At 44.6% G+C, this 19,418-nt stretch overlaps 2 protein-coding genes across 5 annotated transcripts in view; both read left to right on the forward strand.

Moving 5' to 3' along the window:
- LOC146490499 (ankyrin-2-like) overlaps nt 1-19,418 on the forward strand; it is a 147,978-nt gene that overhangs the window by 56,934 nt on the left and 71,626 nt on the right. The window contains exon 2 of one of the 4 annotated variants that reach the window (XM_085153129.1): nt 29-4,543. The exons of 2 other annotated variants lie outside the window; for them this stretch is intronic. In XM_085153129.1, coding sequence (XP_085009255.1) covers nt 4,508-4,543 — 36 coding nt within the window. In that variant the 5' untranslated portion in view covers nt 29-4,507. Of the gene's footprint in view, nt 1-28; nt 4,544-4,685; nt 8,459-19,418 lie in introns of those variants that run through there. One more of the 4 variants, XM_085153121.1, reaches the window with a different exon arrangement.
- Nucleotides 15,720-18,640, forward strand: LOC146490500 (uncharacterized; the record flags this gene model as incomplete). Its single annotated transcript, XM_085152975.1, has 1 exon — nt 15,720-18,640. A coding segment is annotated over one exon (975 nt), but the record flags the coding sequence as incomplete, so codon positions are not given.

Genomic DNA, 19,418 nt, shown 5'->3' on the forward strand with positions numbered 1-19,418 from the left:
TTGAGGTTAGAAATGCCAAATGAAACAGCAGAAACCATTGCACAATACCTCACTGCTACCTCACTGGTACCTCACTGGTCATTGTTCTTATACAGATGAGGCATTATTTCTAACATTATTTAATTCCAGAGGTTTTTAAGTTGTTGTTTTTGCACTCGTTGACTTGTAAAAGCCTATATGACATTTTTTATTTCACCATTCATTAACCGCACAGAGAAGGCATCTTTTAAATATGTTAACATTTTCTTTAAACAAACAGTATTATTGAAACTCGTCATGACTGGGCCAAGTGTCCTGTTTTTGGAAATCAAAATCACCCTACTGTTGCTCCCCAACACTGTACGACCGCCAGTCTGGCTGACGCCCCATCAGCTGACAGCAATCGCTGTAGGAGAAGGTGCTACCACTGTGCTGACCAAGTCACTCATTGCATTTAAAAACACAATGAAACTTGAGTTGCATCACCATCAACCAGTAATGAACATGGAAACATGACAGTTTGTCACCACTGTGATGCTTTGACTGCATTTCTAGACTGCGCAGTCAGAGCCCTTTAGACTACAGCTTTACCCTGCTGTGTGTGTGTGTGAGGACGTGGCTGGTAGGATGAACTGGAATGACCCGTCATACATAAGGAAGCAGCATTGCAGACATGCCAGCTCGCCGAAACCAGGACGGCAGAAAGGTCGGTCCATTCATCGCCACAGAAAGATCTCCTTGTTGCGAGTCCTTCCACTGCACCTCGTGTTCTTCCTCCACTCGCTTCCCAGAAGTGACAGATGGGAACACAACACAAGGCGATGCTCTATCTTGGAGATGTTGAGGCTTTGGTCTCTGTTAGAGTTCAGATGAAGACATAATTTAATCAATTACACTCGAGAGGTCGAAGGCTAACGGCTCTGGTTTGGTATTGACAGTGTAATTGGTTAGACTGAGACTGTCGACTGAAGACGTTTTTCCACATTAACCTTTTGATTTATATTCTGGGCTGCGCTCGTCTTTCTTTTAGTCTGTACAACCCTGACTGTATTTACAGTTCATTCATGTTTGATAGAACTTTCATTGTACTTGGTTTTACTTTATTGTTGCAGAGAATGTCTAACATTTTTAATTATCTAAGAAATAAATGGACGGCTACTTATATAGATCCTTTCTACTCTAACAGGGTTCAGTGTCTTGCCCAAAGATCAAAGTGGAGGAGCTCAGGATCTGATCTATAAACAGCCCGTTCAGTTCATTTATCTCTTAACTTGATCTTAAAAATGGCTTCACCATCATAACAAACTCCAAAATCAACCATTATCAAACTCAGCTTAATTTGTCCATCTCAAAAGTCTGTATTTGTACAAGAAAGCATTTCAGCATACTTGTACATACATACCCTAAAGCGAAGTGAGTCGGCGTGTAGCAAAAACACTTGTTATTATAATACAGTGTAAAGGACAGCATATACGTTCTTATTAAATGTCACTTGGCTTCCTTAGATGCAAATATAAATCCTGCATTTTGACAGCAGTGGTTTGCACAGAGTTCACATGTTGTTACTGGTTCCTAAAACCGAGGAGAACATTTCTGACACAGCTGAAATAATCAATGCATTCTTCTTCTCCAGCAATCATTCAAACCGCTGCAGGTACCCAGCAGGGGTTCTGAAGTAACTGCATTGGTTGTTTGGACTCCTGTCCTCATCTCTGAATCTCTGTCACCGCTCATCTCCAAACATGTCAAAGGCCTCGGCCTCGGTCTGAGACACATCACCTGCACCTGTCTTAATGTGAAGCCGTTAGTCTGACCCCCGTGTGCTGACACACCTCAGTATGTTGGGCAAATGAAGGCTGTCACAACACAATCAGAAGTTGTGTTATCGTGTAGTGAAATGACCTCATGTGTCATTGCTCAGTCTGTATTCCCAGTTCACCAGCTGACCCCCCCAGTTTAGGTCACGCCCACCATCCCCAGCCACCCCTCCACCACCACCAGCGGCACCACCACCCCATTCCTCCTCATCCATTATTCATTTATTCATTACCCTTGTTTGTGTTATTTGAACACTGATGCATGCTGGGAGCCACGGTGCAGCTCCTGCATTGACTGTTTGATACACTGAAGGGTTCTGCAGGCTTGTGTGGCTGCTTTGCCTGTTTGTGTTGTTGTAGTCCTCCAGCACAGGAACACGCTGGACTGTGGTGTGACACTGCTTTAGTTTTGTTGACACCTAGTGACTAAGATGTGTTATTACATCCATCAGCAGCACACACCTGGGCAGGCAAGCATTCACGGCTTTGGGTATTGTTGTTAAACATGTTGTGGAATATTAAAAATTGTGCACATTAATATTAATATTTGCATTGTTAAGGAATTTGGCTGTGGAGAAAGTGATTCGATATCAGGATATTTCTTTTCTATATTGTGAATGAGGCACTTTTGACACACATCTTTTATCCTGGGATCTAAATGCTGACCGTGCATCGTTCCTTTACTATAACAGAAAACGTGTGAGAACAGAAAGCAGGACATCACACCTGTCCAGCAGGACGTTGCTGGATCCTGTGGAACAGCATATTCATGTCTGTAACAGCCAGATAGACGCTTTGATTATAGATGTTTGAGTCTAATCAGAGAGACAGATTCAGGTACAAGTATCTGTATCTGCTACTGTACCCGTCGTTTTAAATTTGGCTGCAGTGCATCAGTAACGTCCCAGATGCACAGAATGATGCAACAAACCTCATAAAGCCAGTAAATCCTCTGGTTTTGATTAACTGGCGGCCTCAACACTAATCTGTATATCTGAGATATGGGAGACAATTTCGTTCCTGTGAGCTTTACTAGGTGATAACTGGCCAGACAAAAAGATTTAATATAAAAATCTGAAGCACACTAACAACAACACATCATGTAATTAGTCTTATTAGTTGTAAAGCAAAAGCAGCAAAGTTCACCAGTGTCTTTGTATGCAAACGCAGGATGTTTCTTCTTCTTATCTGTTGCTCTCAGTTTGGTTGCTGTATGAACAAGCTACTGTAGGCTGACTGAAGCTTCAGCCCTCACACTGAGACCTGAGGGAGGATGCTGGACAGACGTGGCACACCCGAACATGTTTTAAGGACCACAACATATTCAGTTCCTGCCTCCAGGAGAGCTTTGACACATGGAGTCAGAACGGACAATATTGTAAACCTGCACCGCTGAAGCACGGAGCTGGAAGGTGGTTGGTACCTGTGATGGTGGTAGTCGCTGAAGTTGGTGGACACCAGGAGGTGAAGGGAGGCAGCTGACGTTTAGCAGAAAGGAACCAAGTAACCAGGCGAGGGCGTGGAACAAGGCTATAGGTGTTAGAGTGATTCTGGGAAAGTATGAGGCTCCTCAGAAGGGGAATGTGGACAAGGTGCTGCTAAGGATATCACTGTTCTGCTAAACAGAAGGAAGGAGGATCTCCTCAGTCTGGGGTCGAGGGGAACGAGTGACCCCATCACTAGGAGCAGGGTCACTGGGGCAGCTAACTGTATGGTAGCAGGGCCCTGGAATACATGCATGTTGTAGGTCTGTCTTGGCTGCTAGGCCTCTGCAGTGGCTCGTGGAGATCTGGGGCCTGTGGATCGGCTGACTGGGATGTTGGTTCCCATCTTTAAGAAGAGCAGCTGAGTATGCTCCACCTACAGGGGCACGCATTATTCAGCCTTCCTGGATTAGAGTGACGAGTGTGGTTTATGTTGTGATTGTGAAATATCTGGAGCAGGATCTTTGTGCGTGCAGGGATGGTTGCTCAAACACGGTGCCAGTCTGTTGTGGTGAAGAGAGCTACGTGCAAAGGTCTGATTTACCAGTGAGTCTATCCTAACCTATGGTTACAAGCTTTGGGGAGTGACAGGAGGCAAGCAGCAGAGAGTGGCTGGGCTCTTAGAGGTAGGGTGAGGTCACTTCGGAGCAGTGGAGCAGCAGAACCAGCTCAGGTACCCGGGGCACCAGATCCAGATCTTGGGCACCTAGTGAGCAAGGTTGGCATGTTTCACCACGTCCTGCAGCGACCTTCAGTGCCAAAGAAGATTTGCAGGGTTGCTTTTCAGGCACATGATCAGAAAATAATTGTGAACAAACTAAATAACGGTTCTCTGTCTGCAAGTGATACTGCAACAAGTTGTGTTTACACAGTGTGTGTGTGTGTCCGTGGTGGGCGTGGCTAGTCTCTTCTCTATTGTGTCTTCATCACAACACTGTGATTCTAGGTCAGCGGAGAAGTCTCCTCTATTTTCGTCCCATAATCCCTGCAAGAACGCACACGCCCTGCAGTGTGCGTGCATGCGTTTGTGTCTGCGTGCATGTCAGCTGCAGTGTGTTAATACCTCTAGCATGTTACACACTAATCCACTCACAGAGTCGGCAGGACCGCTCGGCCTCCCCCCCTCGTTTCCCCGTCTTACGCACCCTTCTGTCTTGGCTCGGACACCCCAAGTGGACACAGTGGATATACTTGACCCCGGCGTGCTGTGGCCTCTCTGGATCACCCATGAGTGCAGGCATGGTGGTAGGAGCAGCAGGCCAGGTAAGCGTGATGGTGGACAGGGACACTAAGCTTGACAGGTACTAAACTGGATTCTTATGTAATCAGTCAGAGACCTGCAGTCTTTAATTGAATGCTGTGGATTCTTCACCTGTGACACAGGTTGGTTCAAATAGCACGGACTAGCTTAGAGTTGGACAGAAAACAACTTAAATCAGAGTCAGTGTTTAGTAAAACTTTATTTAAAAACAATGTAAAGTAATGCTGATGAAGATGATGCAGAACGTTTTGTGGTTTTCATTCACAGACAGAGCTCCACGGTTCGGCCTGCAGCTGCTTATTGTTGAAATAAAACAAACAAACTAATTATGAATTTTCTTCCTGTTCAGCTAAACTACATGCTTTGCTTTGCCTGTGTAAGCCTGCACATAACTATGCTACCAGACTTTGTTATAAAGCTGAGGTTGGCAGAGTTTATGCAGTCGTGGGTTTCTAATGAAACCTGCGAGTGTGGTGGTTCCTCGGAGTGAAAACAACCTGCAGACGACGTACACTGAAGGCTTAACTGCTGTGAGCAGCTGTCGCGTGTTCGTCAGCTCTCGATGTGTAAACTGGACGTCAGTTCTTTGAGGCGCGTTTGTGTTCAGGCTGTCGATCGAGTCTCTGCTCGATCTCCAGCTAGGTTTTCTTACTCGCGCAGCTCTCTAATGCCACGTTAGAGCAGAAAGTGGGACACAGTAAAGACGAGCAGCGTCTGTGTGGAAGTATATGTGAGCAGGGTGATGTCATCAGCGCCTCAGGGGAATTGTGACGGCTCATTTGGCTCAATGGGACGATGAATCAAGCACCCGCTCGCTCTCTTTATTCGTGACTGTCCTTTTGTGTCCACTGCCCGGTGAGGACTCCAGATTATTCTGATGATCTCCACACAAAGGAAACTCCGTGTTAACCACACAGATACAGCTTCTCATTATTCTGCGCCTGTGTGAGCTCAGAGGAGTCTGTTAATGAAACTCCAGGGATGTGCTTATCCCAGACCCCCCCGTGGTGAGCCTACCTTCCCCTTCTTCACTGTCACCATGACGATGCCCCACACCCTTGTTGCTAGGCAATAGCTGATGGAAAGCAGCCGCTGCATTACTATTGAGAAACCGAGGCTCAGTTTGAGATCTTGTTGTAAACGAAGGCGTGTACTTGGTGGTAACATTGTTTCTACGCAGCCTCCGTTAAGCACTAACACAGACACTGATGATATTTAATGATGATGAACACTTTGTCTTTACGTGGTTTAGTTTTGAAAGCTTTCAATGAGACAGCTCTGTGCTGTGTGCTAGCTGAGGAGGTTTCAAACTAAATGTAATCTCTCTGTTCCTCAATCTAAGTCAAATTTAGATATGAAGAAATAATCTGATCTGTCCTGGATGAAGACCTGGTGGGTGTGGACTGGACCCCCGGCCTCTTCACTCCTGTGTCCTCCTCTTTTCCACTGTTGTTTGGCACAATCTGGTTTTCTGAGTGTTTCTGATGTGAAAAAGGATACTTTTTTTTTAAAGGTGGTTTTGCTTTTAATTATTTTGTCATGAAACCAGTAAAGAACCATTTCCTGTTATTTTTCTGTATTCATGAGGAATATAGATGGAGGAAAATACCAAATAACAAACAATCGCAATATTCTTGGCCAATCTGAAACCTGCTAATTACAGTATTTGTCACGTAATATATTTTTCTTAAACTTTTCTTTTTTTCCCCTCTTTATTTATAAAGTTTTGCACATGTAATTTGACATATCAGGGTCAATACAGCAAGTACCAACCGATATAAAGACATATATCGAAAAAGGATAAGTTAACGTATTTCCTCTGACTTGTCGGCCACACGAGGAAAATGAAGGAGCTAAAATCCTCCACGTTACACTTCATTTGCTGCACTCATAGGTCACCTTTCATGCACAAGGGAGCGTCTCAGTTCAACTCTGTGCTCTACTTTCTCAATTGCAAACAACACCCTGAACCTGTGACAGGCCAGGGGCGGGGCCGTTAATGAGTTTGTGTCTGCAGATCAGACTGAAATCATCTGTGTGATAACCAGATGTGTTTCTGTTCAAGCACAAGAACGTGCACTTTAATGTGTAGAAAATTAGGAAGCTGTTCTTCCAACTTTGGTGTTTTTCTTCTTTTGTCGGCCGTGTGTCTGCCGGTATGATGCCAACAGCTCAGCGTATCTCGTTCCAGATCGGCGTAGTTGTTAATAATCATTATTGCCCACGTGAAGGCAACGCCGTGAAAATGTGACGTTCAAACTAAGAACATTCGCTTCTAATGGCAACAGTATATAAAGGAATGAAATTAATAACATGGAAACCAATGAAGATGAATATTTCATGAAGTTGCTGAACTTGAGCTGTAACTGGACCTGCTCAGTCTGATTTATCAGTCTGATTTACCTTCAGCTGGAACATTTACTGCTCACACAGATCAGCTCAGTCTGAGCAGCAGCACATTTATTTACACATTTCATTACCACAAAGTGCTGTTTACAAACCAACTAACAACTTTATTACCAAACAGCTCTCAGTGAATACAGGCGTGTTTAAAGACGCTGTTTTGGTGATGAATTAAAGCCCCAGAGCCTCTGAGCAAGGCAGCAACAAAGAGCCTGACGAGCTCCCACAGCCCATCAAGGAATGTGTGTTCTTGTGTATTTGACAGCATGGAGAGGCAGCTCCAGTAGGAGACCCTCAGCAGATTATCCCCCGCTCTGTTGGGGGAGATTTGGAGAAGATTAGTAACCGGGCAGATTTACTCCAGGTTTGAATCTCCACGCTGCTGGATGCCTCTGCTAATAGTTATTGTGAGGAACATGCTGATAGGGTTAGGAGCCTCTTTTCACAGGGACACAAATCTTCTGGAGATCGTGTGTTTCACATCGTCTCTAATTCTACCTTTAATGTACGTTTGACTGTCTGTGGAGTATCCTACTGTCACTTTCACTGCAGTGTTAGCACAGACCATGAGGGGGCGCCATTGTGTTAAAAAGCAAAAAGGGTGAGGTCGCGGTGGGAACGGAGGCTTCGTGTTAATGAGGATTATTTAGGTTTAAACATGAAAAGTGTGCGTACTGCAACATTATTATTATTATTACTGCCTCACATGAGTGCTAATACTCTGCATCGCATCACAGCAGCATGTATATGTGCACATACTGACATGACTGCAGCTCTGTCTGCCTCGGCTTTAATCAACTTTCTGTTATTTAAATGTTAATTTATTACATTTTTATCATTTGTTTCTCTGTGTTTGCTCAAGCAGACTATACCATTTGCAGACAGCGGCAGGTCCCCCCCTCTGCTGAAATGGTACCTCCCTTGCTCTTTCTCCAGAGGACACACACCGACTTCCGTGTTCTGTATCTCCTCCCATTTCTTGTTACCAGCTCCTCCCCCTGCGTTTACCTCCTCTTCTGGTTTAGAGGGGGGTCGTATAATGAGAATCTGCTGCTCCCTCTGCAGCCCGAGTGGTGGAGGGAGGGGCAGCGCTCTGCTCCTGCCTCTCCGCCTCTTCCTGGCTTCTCTATTGGTCTTCCGGCTTACCTCTTGGTGGCGTGTGCCAGGCAGCCCCTCCTCTCTCTCCATCCTGGGCTCAGATGCAGTTATCCAGGCAGCAGGGAGGCAGGCTAGTGTTTGCATGGGTGCAGAGAGACAGTGGAGGCTTCCACAACTCTTTTCTTCCCGTTTTTGTCACTGGAGAGAGGGCTGTTTCGTTCTGAGAGGACCGCTGAGTGATCTAAGAGCTGTAGATTTCTGCGTGTGCAAACAGTGAGAGGACAGTCATGGCTCACGCTGCTGCTCACATTAAGAAGGCCAGGTCTGAAATGGACCAACCTCCGGATCTGAAGGCTCTGGAGAAAGCCAGAGAGAGGAGAAGGCGCTCCCGGGAACGGGCTGAACGCAAGCGCAAGGTACCAGCTAGACCCATTTATCCCAGTCGGTCACCAGTTAACTCCATCCCCTCTACTTCATTGTCATCATCTGGTGTCATCTCACCTTGTTGCCCTGGAGAAGACTGCGTCTTTACACGAACTGCAGAAGTTCCCCAGACCTACTGCTGCCATTGAAACTGTCATTTTCACCTTCATCATCATCATCAACTTGTCTTCTTTCTTAAAAAGATGCATTTTCTTCACGACACATCCAGCTCACAGGAGCTGCACGAGACACCCTCACACGTAAATCACACGAAGCACGAGCGTTCAGAGGAATATTGATCCTCGCTGCTGTCACTTCTCGTCCTCGGCTTAAACCCAGCTGAGGGATCCTCCTCCATCCATCCTTGACTCAGCTGATAATCTGCCGTCAGTAATGTGACCGCTGATTGTACGCAGTCAGCACTGATGCCTCCCCTCCTTGTGTGTTACACACACACATAAATAGCCCTGCTGTGTGTAGATGCACCTACGCAGTGTCGGCTGCATCCCTGTGCAGTGTGTTTGCTCAGGGATGCTGTCTGCAGTCTCTCAGGCAGAGACAAATGCTCCTACGTTGGTGTTATTCCAATAGGTGTACCTTTTAACAAAGCAGGACACGACATGCAAGCGCACAGTGGACCGCTGTCTGCACTAGTGCAAGCAAATAACAGTGAAATCCTTCGTAATGGTAACCTGTGATATTTAATGTTTGAAACACAATGGACCACTGATGTGTTTTAGCTTGAAAGGCTTAAAGTTTACAGTAGAAGAGCAGGATGACATGAAAAGACTGACTGGGGAGCTTCTTTAAAGGTGAACCGCTGTAAACATGTCTTTACTGAATATTGATTAATTCAATTCAATTCAATTCAATTTTATTTATATAGCGCCAAATCACAACAAAAGTCGCCTCAAGGCACTTCATAGATACAGAGAAAAGCCCAACAATCATATGACCCCCTATGAGCAAGCACTTTGGCGACAGTGGGAAGGAAAAACTCCCTTTTAACAGGAAGAAACCTCCAGCAGAACCAGGCTCAGGGAGGGGCGGGGCCATCTGCTGTGATTGGTTGGGGAGAGAGAAGGAAGACAGGATAAAGACATGCTGTGGAAGAGAGACAGAGGTTAATAACAGATATGATTCAATACAGAGAGGTCTGTTAACACATAGTGAGTGAGAAAGGTGACTGGAAAGGAAAAACTCAATGCATCATGGGAATCCCCCGGCAGCCTACATCTATTGCAGCATAACTAAGGGAGGATTCAGGGTCACCTGGTCCAGCCCTAACTATATGCTTTAGCAAAAAGGAAAGTTTGAAGCCTAATCTTGAAAGTAGAGATAGTGTCTGTCTCCTGAATCCAAACTGGAAGCTGGTTCCACAGAAGAGGGGCCTGAAAACTGAAGGCTCTGCCTCCCATTCTACTTTTAAATACTCTAGGAACAACAAGTAGGCCTGCAGAGCGAGAGCGAAGTATTCTAATAGGGTGATATGGTACTACAAGGTCATTAAGATAAGATGGGGCCTGATTATTTAAGACCTTGTATGTGAGGAGCAGGATTTTGAATTCTGGATTTAACAGGAAGCCAAAACAGGAGAAATCTGCTCTCTCTTTCTAAGAGATAGGTGTCAGTTTGGATCGCTCGATGCTACTGTTGTGTAATATGGAAGCAGTGGACATAAGACCGGTCGCAGCAGATGGCCGCCCCTCCCTGAGCCTGGTTCTGCCGGAGGTTTCTTCCTGTTAAAAGGGAGTTTTTCCTTCCCACTGTCGCCAAAGTGCTTGCTCATAGGGGGTCATATGATTGTTGGGCTTTTCTCTGTATCTATGAAGCGCCTTGAGGCGACATTTGTTGTGATTTGGCGCTATATAAATAAAATTGAATTGAATTGAATTGAATAAGAACACTGAACGGACACAAAATAAGCATGTGGGTTTTGTTACTGCTGCTGCGTCATTTCTAATAAATCTCAAAGTTCCTGACATCTGCTGATACATTAACACACTGCACTAAGTAGATGCCTGAGCCCAGAAAGCAACGGTTTAGTTGCCCCTCTCACACGGTCGTACAGGTAAAAAACAAAGTAAATAATTGTTGTATTTGATTATCTGGTTGGTGATCATCTTTATTACATTTAACAAGAACCGATTGTTTCTGCTGGAGTGCAGTGGCTAGCACTCACAGCAGAATGCTACTGGGTCCACCCTGCCTCATACCCAGTGTCAGCCCACCAGCAACCCTGGCCTGTGTACACAGCTAAGGAAATGGATGGATGGGACACAGGTCAGTTTGACTGCACATGTTGACTTTAGGTTGATTCATATAGTAAATATAAGGGACGTTTGCATAGTTATGTGGCTACAATGTCAATGACTTACCAAAGAAAAGGCGCTGCACCCATGTTCCTCCGAGTGACGGCTAATGCTTCTGCAGCAGGTTATCACTTGGCATCAAAATAACAACTTCCAAAGCTAGAGCCGCGTTGTGACCTGCGCTGGTTTAGTGTTTCTATCCCCTCCACCCTGCACTGCTGTCATTATTGACCCAAGTTCAAGGGAGATTATCACATGGGATTACTGACAGGCCCAGCACACACACGGACACACACCTAAAACTGATTAGTAGATTCAGTTTGCTGGATTGTTCAGCAGACGCCGAAGGACATTTACATCACAGCCACGTGCATGCTGCTGTAAAAGTGCACTTTAACAGTTAACAGTGGTTTGCATTTACCATTTGTGCTAGCATCCTAGTTACATAACAAAGCTATGTGCAAAGTGCAGTGAAAGCGACTTTATATCCACAGCATGCTGCTTATGGTAAATGGTAAATGGCCTGTATTTGTATAGTGCTTTTTACTAGTCCCGCCTAGGACCCCAAAGCGCTTTACACATCCAGTCATCCACCCATTCACACACTGGTGGAGGCAGCTACAGTTGTAGCCACAGCTGCCCTGGGACAGACTGACAGAAGCTGCCATATCGCGCCATCGGCCCCACTGGCCATCACCAGTAGGCGGTGGGTGAAGTGTCTTGCCCAAGGACACAACGACTGAGACTTACACACACTTCAGACATCTTTCTGTCAATAGTAAAGACTGTCCCGCGGGTCAAGGTGAACTTGGCAGCCGCACAGCGAGGCTGTTTCCTGCTTTATTTTGTAAGGTCTTGTGTTTCCCTGTTCGGTGTGTTTAGTTTCACTTCCTAGCATCATGTTAATTTGTGTCAGCTGTGTTTCCCCGGTGTTTTCACTTCGCTCATTCTCTTCTGTGTATTTAAGTCCTCTTTCTTCCTCTGTGTCACGTCAGATTTCAGACATCTCATGATTGTGTTCAGTTCATGTTCATAGTTTGCTCAGAATCATGTCCATGTCTTGTTTGTCAGTTTTTCCCAGTTTAGGTGTTAGTTTTACTTTTCACCCCTGTTCGCTTCACCTAAGTTTTGTCTCTTCTGTGTCTGCGCTTAGGTTTGCACCACAAACACACCAGCTGTGACATGCATGTGTATTTGTGTGTTGAGTGGATTTCAATTATCCAGCAAACATTTAGCAGTAAAGGATATATATGGATGTCTTACAATGTTTTTATAATGTTTTTCATCATTTAATTCTTTTATTTGATTATATTGTCCCTCTGTTCAGCACTTTGGCCAACACTTGATGACCTTTAAATGAGACATTATTCTTTACAGACCTAAACGTCCTCGTTTGTAGCCAGCCTAGGTTTTTGTTGAATTTTGTTGAATCTTGAACTTCAGCATCGTTAGACGTCTGCAAAGCCTTCTAATGAATATTTATTTCAGTGAGAGGTCAACACCATTATACCTCACTGAGTTTTGAACCTTGTTCTAGTCATTCAGACTAGAAGCAGTGAGTACATCGTGCAGCCATCTTTCATCCAAAACTGTGCAGCTTAGCTAATCGACCAACAGAGTGCTGACTACAGTGCAGCTCTGTGATTGAAACCTCATCAACAAACTTGTTTGGCTCTCACATTTATAACTTCATGACTTGATCGACTTGTCCAGCCGAGTTATTAAGAATCTCCTGCCAGAGACTAACTGAAATGAATTTGAACAATGACATAAGTCCCCTCTAAATCTTCCCCCTCGGTCTTTCTGCCGCTGTCTCTAAAACATTGATATTGCTGGTGTAATCCCCAGTAGGGCCCTGTTTGCAGCAGTAATCCATTCACCCTTTTCGTCATGGTTATTTTTATGGTCATTTGGTTTTAGTCTTAGTGTTTTCAAGGTATTAGTTGTTAAGTAAAAGCAATTCAGCTGGAATATCATTTAGAGCTTTCATGTCATGAGGTTTGAAATATGGTTGATAAATCAGACAGAAATATAAGAGTGATACACAGAGAGGATTTATTATCAGGGACAAACACTGGCCGGTGAGCTTGAGCTTTGTACTGCATGTATAACTTGGACTTTATAGATGTCTGACTCATAAGAACACCTGTGATTGTCCAAGTAGATGCTCTGTCTCAGCACACTTTTCTAGGTTTTTCCATAGTATGTGGGCAGCACTAACTGTCAGGAGCATTCATGTGAAATGTTCATTGGCAGGGCTTGTTTTTCATTGGTTTAACAATTCCTAATAGCCCGCGCTCAAATACACATGTATATATGTCTTAAAACACTTGAAATAAATATAATCTCCAACTAAGTTTGATAAATGACTGATGCTTTTTCAAGCACCCTTGACTCCACCTAACCCATAGACATTTACTGTTAACACATATGGGTCAAATGGACAGATAAGCTTTGGGTCATACAGCAGCGTCAGTCGAAGACCGTTCAGTTCAGTGTTATTTATATAGTGCCAAATCACAACAACAGTTTATATTGTAAGGCAAAGACCCTACAATAACGGAGACCCTACAATAACGGAGACCCTACAATAATGGAGACCCTACAATAACGGAGACCCTGCAATAACGGAGATCCTATAATAACGGAGACCCTACAATAACAGAGACCCTACAATAATGGAGACCCTACAATAACGGAGACCCTACAATAACGGAGACCCTACAATAACGGAGACCCTGCAATAACGAAGACCATACAATAACGGAGACCCTACAATAACGGAGACCCTACAATAATGGAGACCCTACAATAACGGAGACCCTGCAATAACGGAGACCCTATAATAACGGAGACCCTACAATAACAGAGACCCTACAATAACGGAGACCCTACCATAATGGAGACCGTACAATAACGGAGACCCTACAATAATGAAGACCCTACCATAATGGAGACCCTACAATAACGGAGACCCTACAATAACGGAGACCCTACCATAATGGAGACCCTACCATAATGGAGACCCTACAATAATGGAGACCCTACAATAACGGAGACCCTACAATAACGGAGACCCTACCATAATGGAGACCCTACAATAACGGAGACCCTACAATAACGGAGACCCTGCAATAATGGAGACCCTAAAATAACGGAGACCCTACCATAATGGAGACCCTACAATAACGGAGACCCTACAATAATGGAGACCCTGCAATAACGGAGACCCTACAATAACGGAGACCCGACCATAATGGAGACCCTACCATAATGGAGACCCTACAATAACGGAGACCCTGCAATAATGGAGACCCTACAATAACGGAGACCCTACAATAACGGAGAGCCTACAATAGTACACAGTGGTGCAAGGATGTCATGGAGTCAAACGGACAGAAGAACTATTTGTGTTGATCAACAAATCAAATCATTCTTAGAGATCAGATCCTGACTAATAGAGGGTTTTTAGGAGTACTCATTTTGATGGTTGGTGATTTAAAAATCAGTGTTTTTTCCTTTAAGCCGGGAGTATAAATAGACTTTCCCAACATTTGTTATGTGTAGGTGTCTACTCGGCTCTGTCTTGTTCCAACCACGTTTCACCAACATTAACACCCAAAACATGGCTGACAGGTGCTTCTCTTTTCTCTTCTTTACTTTTAAATTTGAATTTATCGGGCATTATAAATTCTAATACCAGAAGATTGTCAAAAAGCTAATATTGGCTGATACTCGATGGCTCTCTTAGAAATTGATTTGGCACTCAGCAGCGTGCTGGCAGGCTTTGAATAGATGCTTCAAATGTCTTTCATGAGTCTGTAAACTGAATGTGAAGCATGACCAAATTAACCGATGATTATGCAGTTAAACACATAATGATAAAACACATAATGTTCCTGATTACAGCCCAGATGACATCCCAAACAAAACAACGTTAGAGAGACTTCATTGCTTTTCATATTTCATATCACTGGTTTGGATGTTCCTCCGACTCTCTCACCTCCATCAGAGAGTTCCATTGTTTGAAGCCACTCTCCTATTCCTATGCTTAATCTCAATCCACAGCTACCCAACTGATGGGGTTTAGGGAGAGCTGTGTGATGTTAATCTGCCCCCCCTCCAGCCGGCTCTACATCTATATGCATCACTCTGTGTTCATGCTGACTGTATGCTGCTGCATTTCTGATATTTTACTGTAATCATCTTCACAGCCAGTCTTTTAATAATCAGTTGGTTTGATATTATTCTTTTCCCAGCTGATCTCTTTATAGTAAAGGTTACATTTGATTGGTTGTCCCAGTCTAGTGTCTGTAATCGATATAGTAAGGTGTTTGGTGCTTTGGTGCTTTGGTAAACAGAACAAGCAAATGCAGCTTTATTACCACTCGCTCCAGTAAAGACGCTCCAGTACAGACCCAGTGTACATGGATGTTGAGTAAGCACTGCTGTTTGATGCTGAACTGGGACTACTAATATCCTAGATTAGAGCATTATAATCTGGTTGCTGTGGTATTATGGGGTGCTCATGAAATATGCCAATCCTGTCACCATGGTAACCAGGAGAATCCACTGTAGGAATCCGTGGCAGGGTCTCGTCTGGATGTGCAGTGATACACAGTGGTTAGTAACACAGTAGAAACAGACACAGGATACATTAAACGCAGTTTGTACTCATGAGTAAACCTGATTGTCCTGACCTGGGCAAATAATCATGAAAGGGTCAACCTGACATCAGGCTGTGTTGTCACAGTGATGTGGTCCAAAGTCGGAAGCTTGCCAGAGTACAGCAGATGTTAGTTTGCTTTAGTTATGCAAGGAGGAAAGATCCCCCAAAGAAGCTTAGCCCTGAGACAGAAACTGCCTGCCACCATATCGTCTCACAGGAGTCAACAGGAAGTCCTTAATGATGCAGTCGCACTTCTCAGAATCTGCTCAGTGATGTTTGCATCAAAAGCATATTTGGCTGTACCCACCACCACAGACCACCACAGACCACCACAGACCACCACAGACCACACACAACCACAGACAACAGACCACCACAGACCACCACAGACCACAGACAACCACAGGCCACCACAGACCACCACAGACCACTACAGTCCACCACAGACCACAGACCACCACAGACCACAGACCACTACAGTCCACCACAGACCACACACAACCACAGACAACAGACCACCACAGACCACAGACAACCACAGGCCACCACAGACCACCACAGACCACTACAGTCCACCACAGACCACCACAGACCACAGACCACTACAGTCCACCACAGACCACCACGTACCCACCACGTACCCACCACGTACCCACCACCACAGACCACAGACCACCACGTACCCACCACCACGTACCCACCACCACAGACCACAACAGACCACAGACCACCACAGACCACAGACCACAGACTACCACAGACCACCACGTACCCACCACCACAGAACACATACCACCACAGACCACAGACCACCACGTACCCACCACCACAGACTACCACAGACCACACACCACCACAGACAACCACGTACCCACCACCACAGACCACAGACCACAACAGACCACAGACCACCACAGACTACCACAGACCACCACGTACCCACCACCACAGAACACATACCACCACAGACCACAGACCACCACGTACCCACCACCACAGACTACCACAGACCACACACCACCACAGACAACCACGTACCCACTATCACAGACCACCACAGACCACCGACCACAACAGACCACCACAGACCACAGACCACCACAGACCACAGACCACCACAGACCACTCTTTCTGCTATCCAAACACATATTATCACGTACCAGTGCTGTGTCCTTTTTACACATTACAGTATATGGAGGAAGTGGGTTAGAAGCACAAATGTGTTTGTATGAAATACAATCATTATAGATGTGAAGTGTGGCAGTGATCAAGGGATGGTTGTTTGCATATTTACCATGAAGTTTGTGCTGTTTCATTGTATTTTGAGAGTCTCTGTTTAACATCGGGGAAGTCAGCGCTCTGATGCTCTGTCAAACCAGATGATGAGAAAGCTGATTTGTAGAACTCAGAGTACTTTACAGACGTAAGAAATAACCATGTTTTCTTTACTGCTGAACCACTTATCTTAGTGCAAACTGGTCCCCATTTGTACTCATAAGATTTATTGTATTAATGTTAATCATCGGATAAATCTACCAGACAGCTGGCAAACTGAGTGAGCTAACCAACGGAGACACAAACTGCAATAACATGAACTTTACTGTCACCATCATATGCCTTATCATGTCTGGCTTATATTAATATTTTCAAATATATCTCCAGGTCTGCATTTTTGCTGATTTTGAAGAGTGAGCTCAATAAATTTTGCTTGAAAGTTTTCATTCTCCATTAGGTCTGTTTGTTTTAGATGCTAGCTGAATATGACTCTGTGTTCAACATTAGCACCTTTTTCTGCAGTACAGTGGGAGTTTTTCTGTCACGGCTGAGCTGAGCGATAATTTGAATTCACTGTCAGGACTAAGAAGTAAAGACTAGAGGACGTGGACCCCAGACAAAGCAATGGGGTGCCAATAGGTGTTATATTAGTGTTACTAGCTGGAGGCTGGGTGTTTTCTTTGCATCTCCATCAGATTCTCTACCTTCACCAAACACATTTCCTTCTCATCTCTTAAACAGCGCTGTGGGCGTTTGGCCTGTTATTTTAGGCAAGCTCACCGTCCCTCCGATAACATTTTCCTCTCTGTTTTGCTTTTTTTGAGATGCCTGGCTGAAATGAAATTGTACTCACACATATTTAATTAAACAGAGCTAGGGTCAAAACCCAGTGAGGTAATCCTCTCCCCGTCTGGATCCAGGCCAGGCAGCAGCACTGACAAATGCAAGCGGATAGATATTGTTCTGGTGTGTGTGTGAGTGAGTGTGTGTGTCTCTGCTTTCTGATTGTGCAGCACTTTATCATCATACATAATGTGTTTGCATTGAGAACATAGATTGTACTGGACTGGACTACAAGTGAACTCTAATGTTATTGTGTCAGAACTGCCACTTACTTAAAGCAGAGGTACTCTTACACTGCAGCGTGCATTTGGATCATGTTCAGCTGAGCTGCTGAGAGGAAGGAGAGTCAGGAAGGAGACGGATCGCAGCCTGACACACGCTGTGGCAGATTTGGAAAAGCAACCATCCAATCAGGGGCTGGTTGCTGTGGATGCAACAGAGCAGAGGCACCACTCAGATACTGGGTGGGTTGAGGTTCAGGTCGCACAGAGAGGAGAAACCACTTTGTCCTCACAGCTATACAGCGTCGCACCCAGAGATGTACAGCCTGGCAGACCAGGAGACACCAAGACCATTGTAAACACATGGAGGGGATGTTTAACAGGCTGGGAGCACCAGAGGTGATCCACAGGAACCAGGCGAGACTTTTGAATCCTGTGTGTTTGCAACCGTATGTGACGGCTGTGACGACATATGTTTAGTTTGAGGTGCTGTAGTTGTCGATTTTTTACACATCTTTGAAATATTTATATTTGAAATATTCGGAGACGCTCTTGTGCAAAGGTAATATTAAAAGGTTGTAGCAGAAAGTAAGATAAAAGACAAAAATATGAAAATAGTAATAACACAAGAGCGTGTATACTTCTTACTGGCTAAATGTGACATATGGCATGTACAGGGTGGGCACAGCTCTCCCAGTAACATTAACAGTCTGAGCTGCTTTTTTGAGTCCTCTTGTTACCCAGCGGGAATTCCCCAACACTGACTCCTGATTGGACAGACGGGCTTTACAGATGTTGCAGGAATATGCCCAATGCTTAATACTACAACATCTGGCCCATAAAACCACCTCGTTGTGACCAGACAGTGACAGCAGCACCTCCAGGATCAAGGCCTCGATCTACTTTAGGTTCAGGGTCACTGGTGTTTTCTTCCAGCGTATCATAAAACAACACTTGTTTGTTTTGTTCATGTTGTCACTGCGTGTCAGTTTATACTGACTTTCTTATTAACTCTAAAAGGCTGCTTACGCTGGAGGAAATTTGGTCCTCGCTTTGCTTTGTACTTGCAGTTGCCAAGGAAACCAGTATCATCCACACTGTCAAAAGTCATTCAATGGTGTCCTCTCACTCATAGTTTAATCAGGAACTCACTTTACATTTGAATCAGCAGTGGCTGAAACTGAAATAAATCTCACATTTGTCATACACTTCAAACCATCTGGAGGTAAACACATTTTCCATCAGCATTATTTTGATAGATGATGGGCATTAGTATGTAAACCATCGGCTGTGACACCTGTGTTTAATTCAGATGTCTGTCCAGCCTGTCAGACTCGTCTTTGGTGAAGGAGACATCCATATCTGTCAGTGTTACTAAGGTCTGACACTGCAGAAGACTTTCTGCAGGTTTCTCATTTTGAAGCAAAATCTAAGCATAAACCTTATCTACATCTTTGTTTCCATAGCAACACAACCCTCCTGTGTCTATAGTTCATAGTTAATTTTGAAAGCAGTTGTGTGATAGTGTAGCTTGTTTTTTATGGACACACAGTGTCGTCCACACCTCTAACTGAGATCTGTTTATCACTGATGGATACAAGCTGAATATGTTCAATATTTAATCCCAGATCTG

Source organism: Neolamprologus multifasciatus, unplaced genomic scaffold (assembly GCF_963576455.1).
Source record: "Neolamprologus multifasciatus unplaced genomic scaffold, fNeoMul1.2 chr03_unloc_1, whole genome shotgun sequence".
NCBI classification, from domain to species: domain Eukaryota; kingdom Metazoa; phylum Chordata; class Actinopteri; order Cichliformes; family Cichlidae; genus Neolamprologus; species Neolamprologus multifasciatus.